Below are 14,348 nucleotides of genomic sequence, written 5' to 3' on the forward strand. Positions count from 1 at the left end.
GTGACAGACATTTTTGTATTGGTAAAGTACAAATTCAACGGCTTTTTTGGGTTTTACCTTCCATTTATTGTCTTTGCCCACTGATTAACAAGCATAAGATATTAGTACATAAAATGGCATCATGTTCCTTCATGCGTGTCACTGACTACATCCCTTGATGCTGTTGTATGATATATGCCTCAACAAGTGACACCGAAGAGTTAAAATAAATGTTACATGGGCAACTGTTTTCTAACCTTTTGTTTGTTCGGAGGGGGCGGGGGTGGGGGGGGGGGGGGGAGAGGAGAATGGAACGTTTCATATACGATATATTTTTAATATATGGAATACATCTGGCGTTGTAGTACCTACAATTAATCGGCGATCGAAATTTTTTCACTACTTTCCTAGTCTGAACTGTAGTGCGAGCATGTATATAAAATGTAGTAAATAAATACGTCAAAGTGTTACCAGCAAGCAAAATTGTGCGCTAGCCCGCAAGAAAGAGGAAAACAATACCCAAATACCGCAGAAAAAACTACGAAGCAGCAGGAGTACAATCGCTAATATGCGGCAAATCCGAAACATTTTCGCACACTTTTAGAGGGACTAACTTGCTATCAAGTCTTTTTGCAGTGCTATCTCAGCAAACATTTACTACGACGGACTCAGCATTAGAATTAAGTGTAGTGTAATATAGAAAAATAGCTGTGCCTGAACCTGTTACCAACAAGTGGATGCATCTGAGCTGTGACACTTGTTGGAAAGCAGCTCTTCAAAGCTTAGAATCCGGTTTATTCCAGGGATGAAGTAAAAATTGTTATGATGGTTACGAAACGTCTGTACCAAATCCACGACACTTGCAAAGAGACTCAATCTATACTAGGCGTGTAATGACATTCAAAATTTACAAGGCGTTTTATGGGCAAACCTACGGCCTCCCGAGATCACGTGACCGGACTAGCATTGCATGTTGACGACACAAAATCAGTTCTGCCCATCAGGATGCTTACTCCAGAGGTATTTCTACTCTATGGTTCAAACCCACTACCTCCTTTCTTCTCGGGTCAGAGACAAACGAGGTTCACCTACAGTTCAAACCGGCTTATGAACAAGTAAACGGCAACTACCAGTCAAGCAATTTGATAAGAAAATCACATGTTAACATACATGGATAGTAAAGATCTCTCGGCCGAAAGTTAGCCTGAACAGTACACTGCTGTGGCAGGCATGGTTCTGTTTAAGTTGGACACCCTCTTGTTTCCCCGGGTCGAAATCCAGCTCACTGCGTTACAGAGGGAGACACTGACACAAAGCACGTTTTGTAAGACACTTGGGAGAAATGACCGAACAAGCCTTGCAACAGCATGAAGCCCTGCTTGAAAACCGGGCAGTGAAAATGAAACCAACATCCGCTCGCATACCATATAGTTGCGGAAAAAGCATACGGGCATAGGAAGGACTATGCCGCTTCCACTTTTTAGTGTAAATACCAAGCTGCTATCTCACTTGCGAGCGCAAGGCCGTCTGCTGGTCGATAACAGTACACTGCGGGCGTTGTAGTAGAATCACGACCTTGTGTCCTCAGGACGTCCGTTGCGTACAGCTGACTTTTCAAGCCACAACGCAACTTGCCATTCATACGAAGCTACAAAATTTTCCAGAGAGAAAAAGAAACCTTTTATATGCTGTCCAACTAATACCAATGAGTGAATCAAGCGACACAAAACTGGAGTAGACGGAAAAAAAATCAGAGTGCGAATATTTTAGCAGATCTGAGACGGAAACTGTGAATGTAGTCAGTTGGGCGGAAACAGCAAAAAAGACAGACGGCAGTGAGGACTAACTGTTAACGCACAGCATGACCCACGTGGCCGGTGATCACTGGATGAGTAAATAAGTAAACGAGCGAGACTTACGAGTATCACTTTATTAGAGACACTGTGTTTCAATCAAGTTTGTTTTTACGACCGCGAGACGTATTTCGGAGTTATTTAATCCCCTGTTAATATGGACTGAAATTGCTGTTAATAACCGATTCCAGGAAGTAAAGGGTGCCCGCAGGGAACATGCTAATCTCCATCGCTGTGCAAATACAGAGATACGAGACAGTACCCGTACTTTACACATTCTTTGCCTCCATGTTTAACGCGTTCCCCTTCTGTATTTGATAAAGTTTCACCGCAAACTTTACACAGATTGCATCTCTGCGTTTGTCTTCTCAAGAGCGGATGAATTACGTTAAGCGAAGTATGTAGTTTCATTACGGACCACAGTTACCTGTAATAGCTCCGTAGATTTAGTTACGAGCTCTAGCAACAGGAGAAACACTCCCGTTCTTTGTGTTCGTACAATTGTCACTAAAGATTCTATCTGCTTTTTCAGTTCGCGACCTTATGTGATCAGCTCGGAACACTATTTCTGCAGCACTAAAATATACAAAGCGAATAAATAATTAATATAATTCCAAAAACAGTATGTCACTGCCGAATATAATGCCACCGTTTCCAGCACAACAAATAGCATCTACCACTATCCACCCCCACCTCAGATTATTTGAAGAGGACGGCCGGAGTGACCGAGCGGTTCCAGGCGCTACAAACTGGAAACGCGCGACCGCTACAGTCGCAGGTTCGAGTCCTGCCTCGGGCATGGATCTATGTGATGTCCTTAGGTTAGTTAGGTTGAAGTAGTTCTAAGTTCTAGGGGACTGATGACCTCAGATGTTAAGTCCCATAGTGTTCAGAGCCATTTGAACCATTTTTATTTGAAGAATCGAATTCCCATGTACAAAACGTCGTATCTCCTGCGCTATGTCTCGTAGAACGATGCAATTCTCCAGGCACATTCAGCAGTATATGTGGACATTGTCTTCAAAATGTGTTCCGAGTAGAGTTAGTCGTACATAAGTAATAAATAAATATGACATGCCCGATGCTGCAGTTTTACTGCACGGACGAACAGTGGTATACGCGATAAACTTTTTTCTTTTCGTCATTTTGTGAGGATGTCAGCGAGAAAAAGTTCCGAAAAAACTTCAAATGATATTAAAAATTTGGTGATGTTTGCAAAGTGCTTTCATTCTCAAATATAGGATGAATACTGCGCGAGTAGTTTGCGCACTGGGTTACGCTGTTTGAAGTGATACACATAGTTCTCTAACTGCAGTACTTTAATTACTGTGTTAAGCGTTCAGTAATAAAGACAGCTGATTATAATTTCATCAAAGTAGCTTTGCGACTGACGTTTCTGCAAGTTGAGTAGTGGGGGCCCAGCAGCCAGTCAGTCTGTTAGTTCTTCCTCCCGCGCCTGGTTCTCGCTGTGGCTTGCTGCGCCACAGCTACACAGCCCCCCCCACCTAGGAACAGCAGTCAGTGAGTCGCAAAGCTTTTTTTATTCGAGATATAACATCAATTCAAAAGAGCTAATAATCAGTAATGCCACGCTGTTGCGAGTCTAGTGCAAGCCTATTGTTTGAGCCACTTCGGCGATTAGCACTGCAGGTTACTTATTTTATCCAATAGCTCCTTCTTTGACCTAGCGAGGCCGAGTGGTTCCTCTTCTAGATCTCTCCACCGCAGAAACCTGAGTAGGTCACTGGTTATCGAACCAAGTACCTACGATTTATGGTCAGGTTCCAAGCCCTGAAGTTGTCGCTACTGTACCGCCTGCGTGCAGTCACCGCAACGCCACGCTCTCGATGAAGATAGAAAATTACTTTAATGTGTGATTCACCTACAAAAATACAGTAAAAATTTGAAATTTATATATGGTACAGATTTCTGCAGCGTGTCTAAGCGTGTCACAAATATGTTCTTAATTTTAACAAAGGCGGGAGCTACATATTTTTCCATTGACAATTCTCGCAGTCGAAAAAGTTTCTTACTTGATAACTACCACAAGCAAAGTGAACACTTATACTTTCTACTGACTACAACAGTATAACAATGAACCTGCGTCTGGTAAGAGTGAAGAGAACATCATTCGTTTGCACCATGAGAAACCAGGCTGGCATCGACTTCTGAAGGAAATCCATAATTTTTTTCTCTTTGGATCGTTGCAATGTATGCCGAATTGTCTTCTTTTTCCTCGTAATTATTTGTTAGGCGAGTTGAGAAACAGAATCGCAAAATGCAACTTCCTCTCTTTTGCGTTCACTTTTACAGCAAACATTTGAGTGACGTCACGGTATTCTACCGGAAACATTCATATTTCCTCGTTTGCGCTGTCAGGCATCAGTCTAATATCCGCGGAAACGAAGGTGACACTCGGCGCGACGGCTGATGGGTGCGAGGTGTCAACTTGGTTTGCGCCGATAGTGGACTTCCCTTCTGCCCCGTGCGAGCTGCAGTTGCATGGTGGCCGTTTATGACGTTTGGTTTGTGGCGCGTTCAAATGCGCCGTCATCAGCGCCCGTACGAAGTCCCAATTTTTACACAGTCCATTTTTTTCACAATCCAATCTAGTCACTGTCACAAATGATGATAATGATGAGGACAACACAAACATCCAGTCCCCGGGCAGAGAAAATCCCCAACCCCGCCGGGAATCGAAACCGGGATCCCGTGGTCCAGAGACAGCAACGCTAGCCAGTAGACCACAAGCTGCGGACATGGTGACTGCAAAGTGTGCAGCTGCGGAAAGTGCCTGCAAGGGGTGAAGTGAGTCATACCCTAGCTCCCTTCCACCCCGCACCTGCGTATGGTCGACGCTATTGGTCGACCTAAACATATAACATGGTCAGTAGACGTCATTGTCAACCTTGTTGCACCTCATTGTTGATGTACAACACCAGTGAGGAAGAAGAGGGTCATTCCGTTGTAAAGGACGTAACGCATGTACAATTTACACTGATTTATTAACATGAAAATAAAAAACAGACCTGAATATGAACAATATACAGCGGAGATTTGATGACGCCAACTGTGCTGATTTGCCACCGAACAAAGATACAGGAAGTGTTGCAGATTTAATAAAACCTTGACCTATCATGGAATTACCCAGGAAACTTCTAGGGAAATCTACATTCAGATATCACACCCACATCGTCAGCAAGGAAGTAACGGCAGAGTATCGTGAAGAAATAATGCATTTCAACAGTTGCACACGCAATACCAGTATTAATAAATTAGTGCACAGCAGTCATCAAGTAGAGAATACGGAGAATTTGTTCAGATATTATTTCACAAGTATCAGTTCAGTGAAGAGGCGAGACGATCTAATATATTTACGTCGCTCGAACCCCTTAATTTCAGTCACAGTCGCAATGTTGACATAACCGCACTCACGAAAATGCTTCTAGAATGATGCTTACTATTCTGCTGTAGACTACGTCACAATGCAGACCAACTACATTTCTGTCGCACGCATTCTTCTCTCGTCATCTGCGCAACTCAGCAGCCCCTGTTGTGAGTTAAAGTAGTGTAAGTGGACACTTACTACTAACAAGGCACCTCCTCTGTGTACTGTCACTAGAGTTCGGTTACAGTCCACACAGCAAACAAGACGACCTATATATCTGGACTCGTGGAACAGCGCATGCGTGTTGGGTTTACTGCTTACTCTTGCACGGAGCAAGTCTGGCCAAACGATGCTGGCCAAACGATGCTAGTCTTCGATTGAGCACGGTATTTCCCGATACGCGCTTGATACAGTATAGAGACTGCTAGCGCGGTGTGAGTGCAGTGGATACCCGAGAAACTACGAATTAGGCACAACAAGAAGCTACAGCTCTGCTTAATACGAGGGTTGGAACTATAATAGTGGCAACTATTTATTTCAACTCGTACAAAATAGATACGTGTTTCCAAGTTTTACTGACCTTCAAAGCAGTCACCGCACTGTGTATACCCCGTTGCCAGCGATGTCGAAGTCGTAGGATACTCTTAGCAGTGCCAGTTGTGTTGACAGTTCGAGCGGAGCGGCCTATTGCCTGACGAATTTGTAGCAGCTCTGAAGCGAATGCCGTGAAGTGTTTACTTCAGTTTAGAAATCGAGTTGAACTCACGAGGACTTATGTCAGGCTAGTGCAGTAGGTGGTAAGGTGGTATAGCACTTAGCAGCCCCATCAGTCAAACAAATCAGTAACAGCTTGCACCGTACGTGCATGAGCATTGTCCTGCAAAATGATGGTGAGGTCGTGCAGAAAGTGTCATCACTTCTGTCTCTATGCTGTTCATTTTTGGAGCACAACCTACGACCAGCTTTTTGATTGGTGGTGCTGCTAAGCGCTATACCACCTACTGCACTCCACTAACTTAAGCCCTTGTAAGTTCAACTCGATTTCTAAACTGAAGGCAACACTTCATGCGCTACACATTTGTCGGGCAATAGACCGCGCCACTCAAACTGTCAACACAACTGGTACTGCTAAGAGTATCCTACGACTTCAAAATGGTCCAAATGGCTCTGAGCACTATGGTACTTAACATCTGAGCTCATCAGTCCCCTAGACTTAGAACTACTTAAACCTAACTAACCTAACGACATCACACACATCCACGCCCGAGGCAGGATTCGAACCTGCGACCGTAGTAGCAGCGCGGCTCCGGACTGAAGCCCTACGACTTCCACATCGCTGGAAACGGGTTGTACACAATGCTGGTGACTGCCTTGATAGTCAGTGAAACTTTGAAATACGTATCTACTTTGTACGAGCTATAAATAAATAGTTTACACTATTAAAAGTTCCAACCCTAGTATTTGACAAATTCTGCAAACATTGAAATAAGTAGCATTGAATCCTAGCATCATACAAATTCCTGCCGTATTTGTAACAGAAGTCCATACAGTAGCAGTATGCATGGAAATAACAAAACAATTTTACTGATTTTTAAGTAAGGCTAATAGTTTACGGCGAAAACGTCCTCCTTCAAAATTATTGCTTGACTCGGCCCCTGTTACAATATTTTATTTGTTAAAGAGAGCATGTAATGATTTAGCGAGCGAGATGCAAGTTATCCCTTCGATCTGTTTTCGCATACTTAAATAACGGGTGAGAATAGCACCATCATTTAAACAATGCGTAAACAAGAGTCAGATGAAACGAGAAATGATATTCAATACTGTAGGGAAATAAATCATACTAAACTAACTGTAATTCCTAACGCGAGAATGACAGCTGCAAGACTCGTAGACGTATTACCAACAGACGTCGCTGCCTCGTGACTGTGTTTTAATTATTTATTAGTAGCTGTCGCTACGTGTGACCTCTCCTCTAGAAGACATTGTTGTCCGTGTTTCACAGTCACTCTTGTTGTTAAAATCAATATTGCATTAAAAACGGTAAGGCACGTCGCGGATGTAGTACCAACACGAGTCGCTAGATCGAGCAGAATAAGAGACTTGTCGAGATGCGACGTAAGCTTTGAGTCAAAATTCGTGTCGAAGCACAGCACTGGTACGCAGAGCCTGGTGCACAGTGGCGGCGCAGCGCGACGTACCGGCAGCAGCGCGACGAGCAAGCAGGCGGCGAGGACGGCTTTGGAGCGGACGAGCATGACGGCGGCGGCTGGCGGCTGCTGGACGCACTCCCTGACTAGTTGGACGGCTACTGGCTACTGGTTACGACCTCAGGCAGGCCGGGGCCGGGGTCGCGGTCGGCAGGAAGCGCGCGATATCGGCGCTCGCGCACTCGCGGAAAGAAGCGCGGGCATGGAAAGGAAAGGCCCTCCCCTGCCAGATAGCGTTCTGCGTAGCGCAGCTCCGGGAAGCGCGGCGCGCGCCTAGCGGCCACGGGCCACAGCTGCGCAGCTGACCCGGGCCGCAGCTGTCCCGTCCGTCATCCCGCCGTCACTGACACCCCCCACCTAGGCGGTCGATACGTCACCGCCAGCTGACGTGTCCACGGCCGCGACTCCGCTCCGGCTCCACAGTCTGGTCGGCACGCCGTCGGCTCCCAACAGGAGATGGCTCTGTCATACTAATCTGCATCACTCACACGTCACGAGCACTTGTGGCTATCCGGATGAGCCAGGGCAATCATTCACTACTGGCCATTAAAATTGCTACACCAAGAAGAAATGCAGATGATTACATGTGATTACATTTTCATGCAATTTGGGTGCATAGATCCCGAGAAATCAGTACCCAGAACAACCACCTCTGGCCGTAATAACGGCCGTAATACGCCTGGGCATTGAGTCAAACAGAGCTTTGATGGCTTGTACATGTACAGCTGCCCATATAGCCTCAACACGATACCACAGTTCATCAAGAGTAGTGACTGGCGTATTGTGACGACCCAGTTGCTCGGCTACCATAGACCATACGTTTTCAATTGGTGAGCGATCTCGAGAACGTCCTGGCCAGGGCAGCAGTCGTACATTTTCTGTATCCAGAAAGCCCCGTACAGGACCTGCAACATGCGGTCGTGCATTATCCTGCTGAAATGTAGTGTTTCGCAGGGATCGAATGAAGGGTAGAGCCACGGGTCGTAACACATCTGAACTGTAACGTCCACTGTTCAAAGTGCCGTCAATGCGAACAAGAGGTGACCGAGACGTGTAACCAATGGCACCCCATACCATTACGCCGCGTTATACGCTAGTATAGCTTCCAGTGTGCGTTCACCGCGATGTCGCCAAACACGGATGCGACCATCGTGATGCTGTAAACAGAACCTGGATTCATCCAAAAAATGACGTTTTGCCATTCGTGCACCCAGGTTCGTCGTTGAGTACACCATCGTAGGCGCTGCTGTCTGTGATGCAGCGTCAAGGGTAACCGCAGCCATCGTCTCCGAGCTGATAGTCCATGGCCGGCCGAAGTGGCTGTGCGGTTCTAGGCGCTGGAGTCTGGAACCGCGAGTCCGCTACGGTCGCAGGTTCGAATCCTGCCTCGGGAATGGATGTGTGTGATGTCCTTAGGTTAGTTAGGTTTAACTAGTTCTAAGTTCTACGAGACTAATAACCTCAGAAGTTGAGTCCCATAGTGCTCAGAGCCATTTGAACCATTTTTTTGATAGTCCATGCTGCTGCTAACGTCGTCGAACTGTTCGTGCAGACGGTTGTCGTCTTGTAAATGTCCCCATCTGTTGACTCAGGGATCGAGACGTGGCTGCACGATCCGTTACAGCCATGCGGATAAGATGCCCTCCTAAACCCACCGATTCCATATTCTGCTAGCAGACATTGCATCTCGACCAACGCGAGCAGCAATGTCGCGATACGATAAACCGCAATCGCGATAGGCTACAATCCGACCTCTGTCAAAGTCGGAAACGTGATGGTACGCATTTCTCCTTACACGAGGCATCACAACAACGTTTCACCAGGCAACGCCGGTCAACTGCTGTTTGTGTATGAGAAATCGGTTGGAAACTTTCCTCATGTCAGCACGTTGTAGGTGTCGCCACCGGCGCCAACCTTGTGTGAATGCTCTGAAAAGCTAATCATTTGCATATCACAGCATCTTCTTCCTCTCGGTTAAATTTCGCGTCTATAGCACATCATCTTCGTGGTGTAGCAATTTTAATGGCCAGTGGTGTATAAAGGAGAACTGAAGTGCACATCCTCGTCCGCATGAACTGATCGACGTCCTCCGGTCGTTTGGATTTATTAGCCTCCGTAGTCTAACGGTTAGCGTGGCTGCTTTAGGTGCGGAAAGACACGGGTTCGATACCCGGTACCACATCAGACTTTTCCGATGTAGGGAGTCTGGAACGGGGTCCATTCAGCCCTTGCGACAAGTTACTTGAAAAAAGAAGCAACGGCTTCATCAGGATTCATCTACTGACAATAATGGCAGGACGGCTTGGCAACATTTTCATTACAAGTCCCACGGTCATAGCTCGCTGACCGTATTGCCTTGTAGGCAACAGTAGACCAGGCCGAAACTCTCAGCTAAGCTGCTTCGAATCCTAGTCATGGAAGAAATAACGCTGATTCACCTCATTTGTTCGGCCGATCATTTTCTTGCAGGCTTAGAAACAGTATCAGTGACGTTATTCATTAGAAGGAAAACCAGAAATCATATATACTATCCTGGCCAAGTATCTGGCCAGCTCTACGCTATGCGGAAATGACCACTAGAGGTTACGAGTATAAAAGGAGGCGGGGAAGGAAATAACAGCAGAATGGGTCGGTTACATGAGGTGACTTTGAACGTGAACTAGTCATTGGATGTCACCTGAATAACTAATCCATCACTGTTCTTTTAGTCCTCCTAAAGCCGCCCAAGTCCACTGATGGTGATGTGATTGCGAAACGGAAACTTATTTGCAGCCCTATGTTTAAAATTTGTTATATGATGCCACCAAGAAGATCTTCGATTTGTTTGAATATGAAAGTATTTCACCGACCGTTAAGTAACTGTCCTGTTCGTCACACGCCATCTTGCGCTAGCAAAACATACATGCTCTAAGAAACTAATGCTGTTTCAAATTGGAATAGCATTCGACGAAGTATCTAAGGTATTGTAACGTAATGGTGAGAGCCTGTAAATGTGCAGGTTTTTAGATAGTGAGTTGTAGCGTCTTGAGTACTGAACGTATATGCACAAATCGTGTGGCAGCCGTCGGGAAGCGGTAAACGATGCGAGTGCGCCCAGAGTACATCTGTCGGCACTGACTGATGACTCACCCATCTCGACCACATCTGCTGCTCTAGTTCCAGCAGAGTGCACCGTCTTGCGTTTCTTCCTTCTATCATTCTCAGAAGGGTACAAAGGGTACTTACGTCTGCCCGGTTCAAACCGCCATTTCGTCTGTTCTCGAAGCTTGCGTAGCGTCGCGCGAAACCACACTTGTGGCTGCAGCCAGAATCTAAGGATTCGATTGTATTGCCGCGGCCTTGTGGACGGCAGTACCCGGGCGCCTGTCAAACTGCACTTCTCTGATGGAAGTGAATGCAACCGTGTGCTAAGCAGTCAAATCGCCCGCCGTTTTGGTGTCCGTGCAGTCGCCCGACTACGGACGGGCCACCGGAAACTTGCACTCTATTTCACTACAAATGGAGTGCCTCTGACAAGGTGCACGCGTACTGCCACGAGTCTAGAGTCGACACAACCGCCGCACCATAATCACACCTGAAAGCCGTCCTCACAAGGGACGAGGCAGCTACCTTTGAAGTGGACGTGAACATGACATGCGACTTCACCAGAGACAGTGCCGTCGGCACGCGACACAAGATGGTTAACGCTAATTTGCGCTCTCAATCGGCAAATGTCGGCTTTGTTTGGCTCGATAACCACCTAATTTGTGTACCAAAATAGAGGCGTGTAAAATTTCTATGTTAGCTCGATTAAAACTCAAATTTTCTCCCTAGTCCATATGCTAGTCATGTCCTGTCTGTAGCGTGCATCAATAAAATCTTGAGTATCCAGGAACACGCAATGAAAAAGGGAAAATACATGTCCAGCCAATACGGAAATCAGCTTCTAAAATTTCATAAAATCGAACAAACTCATTCCTAACAGAGACCGCACTTACAGGTATATTTACACAACATGCAGTATCACAGAGCTTATTTCTATTTACTTAATAAGAAAGCCCCACAATCTTTTAGAGCGCGACAGTGGGAAAGAAACTGGATACAGCGAGACGCGAACCCGCTAGCCATGTAAGCGTACTGTCATATCGCTGGGTTAGCTGCGCACTATCACTGCGGGCAGCGCGTTTTGCAGATTCGAGTACGGGACACGGAACTGTTATGCTGTGCTGTGGGTAGCTCTGCATGCGAGAGGCATTGTTATTATTGAATTTCAAGTGTTGCTGCAAGTGCTATTACAGTAAAGTGATGGAATATGGAAGTGATTCACAGGAAAGTGCGTAATGATGTAATTAATAGTGAGCAGTGCCGCCGATAACGTATTTGTGTATCCCCTCGTTGCATGTCGCACCGTACATCGATCATCCGCGCCGTGTTCGGCCTCTCAGAATGAACTAATGTCGATCAGCAGCAGTATAGTCTACCACGAAAGAGGGCATTCAAGTGCCGGTGTCTTGTAGTGAGCGTGAGTGCGTGCGTTCCGCATCAACAATCAGCCGCGCCGCGACGGTTACGCGCTCGCTCCAACACGTGGGAACTGGGAACTGAAAAATTATCTCTTAACAGTGTTCATCATTACTAATGTCAAGGAGGACTGGTACCAAATATCTGTGTATGCGTGACGAGCGTAAGAACTTTCGTTCGATCATTCGGCTTCCGCATCATTAACAATCACCAGCGTCGCGTCGGTTACGCGTACGCTCCTTCAAGTGATATTGTGGACAGATAATCATCAAGAATGTTAATTGGGATCAGCAGCTATGACTTAGAATATAAACAGTGCAACCTGTGACCTCTCATCGTCTCAGAATATAGATGTTCATACTGGACGTACGACAGTGTTGTGCTTAACGTTGAGTGGCTCCCCTAAGGCAAGCCAGCAGCAGTGTGGAGCAGAAAAGTACGACCGGCACGGGATTATCAGGTACGTGGTGTGGACAGGGCGCGCGATCACGAAACGAGAAGCGACAACCAGTTAAAGAGTTCCTCCACCCAGTTGTACCCCCGGGCGTGTTACACCCACTGTTTCGTAACGTCGAGCGCCTACCAATTACACTACGCTGCAGTTCTACAATGAGCGACCTGGTATTTTATGTTGCGGTCTTTTGGAGACTTTACTCGCCGATATTCTGTTAACTACTGTTTAATTCTAATACTCTAAATCCTACCAAGAACGATACGGTTTTGATGCGTCTTCAATGTGCCGTTGCCTCAAAACGGCGTACTTTCCTACCACACGAATTACAAGACGAAAGCAGCTAAATACGAACTTGCCTCTCGCAAGTTCTGCTTATGAAGCAGAGACCGTTCTTGCTTCGTATTGATTCTACTTTACGTGACACGCTGCCGAAATATCGCAGCATTTATTTTGCGTTTCACGTGACGAAATGGCTCCTCAACATGAAATAGCCAGAAGTGGCGTCACAAAACCCATAGAGCTCCATATCAACATTAGCCAACTCGTCCCGCCTTTTTGCCGATAAAGCAGAGCGCGAGACAAATTACGCCAAGTGTTACTCCACAGATGTAATCAGAAAGGTTTATTGGCGGACCCGGAATAACTGGCTGCACTACTGTACACGTAAAATCTGTTTAAATAAGGGTCGCCTGCCGAGCTTTAACCCGAATGGCAGGGTTCAACTTGACTATTTGAAAGTCTGTAGTTAACGTCTACGGTCTACATACTTACTCCCGAAGCCACCGTAAGGTGTGTGGCGGAGGATACCATCTACCACCACTAGTCGTTTGTTTTCCTGTTCAACTTGCAGACTGAGTGAGGGAAAAACGAGTGCCCATACGCCTGCGTATGAGACTTAATTTCTCGTTTCTTATCTTCGTGATCTCTACGCGAAAAGTATGTTGGCGGCAGTACGATCGTTTTGCAGTTAGGTTTAAATGCCGGTTCTCTAAATTTACTCAATACTGTTACTCCAAAATAACATCGTCTTCCCTCCAGGCATTCCGATTTGAGTCCCCGAAACGTCTCCGTAACACTTGGATGTTGTTGGAACCTATCGTTAACAAATCTAGCAGCCCGCTTCTGGATTGCTTCGATGTCTTCCTTTAATAGAACCTGCTGCGGATCTCTAACACTCGAGCATTTCTCAAGAACAAGCCGCACTAACGTCCTATAGGCGGTCTTCTTTACAGATGAACCACATTTCCCTAAAATTCTCCCAATAAACCGAAGTCTTGTGTGAAACAGAACACTACTAAAGCTGTTTCCCAGATATCGGCATTAACTTACATTTTTCCACATTTAGATTCAGCTGCCATTCATCACACCAACTAGAACTTCTGTCGAAGTCATCTTTTACCATCCTATAGTCGCCGATCTTCGGCACCTCCCCGTACACCACAGCATGATCAGTAAACAAGCCCTGCGGTACTCCAACCACTATCACGAAGATTGCGAGATCCAACCAGTGGAGTGGAAAAATTACTTCGTTTAACAGTTCTTACACCAAATACAACGGGTCCCTCGTAGCTTCCCATCGCTATTCTCCACTACAAGAAATCACGAATGCAGTTCGAAGGCAACAGGGAAACAGCAACAAAGAAACATCAATGTCGTATTATCATGGAAAGAAATATAATTTGCCGAGTTCTACTAAACTTCGCCTAGTCCCTTTCGTTCACTTTAACACCACCTTCCAACCTGTGGCTGACTCTGCTGTTTGATCTGAGGGCTCTGTTTACCGGGCACATCCACGCTCACTCAGAGGCAACACCTGCCAAGAAAACCGCGAAGTTCAACCCGAAATCTATGCCCGCACACATGAATGTGCTTTCGGAAACACTCAGTTTTTCCGTACTGCAAGAAATGACTCTGTCGAACGTGAAGGCTCACTCTCTCCTGAATTCTGGAGTACACTACGGCAA

General features: G+C 46.1%; 1 protein-coding gene across 1 annotated transcript in view; it reads right to left on the reverse strand.

Annotated features, from left to right (window-relative positions):
* LOC124599784 (syndecan-like) overlaps nucleotides 1-7,657 on the reverse strand; it is a 245,753-nt gene extending 238,096 nt beyond the window's left edge. Inside the window, exon 1 of the mRNA XM_047136107.1 lies at nucleotides 7,422-7,657. Coding sequence (XP_046992063.1) covers nucleotides 7,422-7,478 — 57 coding nt within the window. The 5' untranslated portion in view covers nucleotides 7,479-7,657. The remainder of the gene's footprint in view (nucleotides 1-7,421) is intronic.
* Nucleotides 7,658-14,348: the final 6,691 nt, after the last annotated feature.

Source organism: Schistocerca americana, chromosome 1, assembly GCF_021461395.2.
Source record: "Schistocerca americana isolate TAMUIC-IGC-003095 chromosome 1, iqSchAmer2.1, whole genome shotgun sequence".
NCBI classification, from domain to species: domain Eukaryota; kingdom Metazoa; phylum Arthropoda; class Insecta; order Orthoptera; family Acrididae; genus Schistocerca; species Schistocerca americana.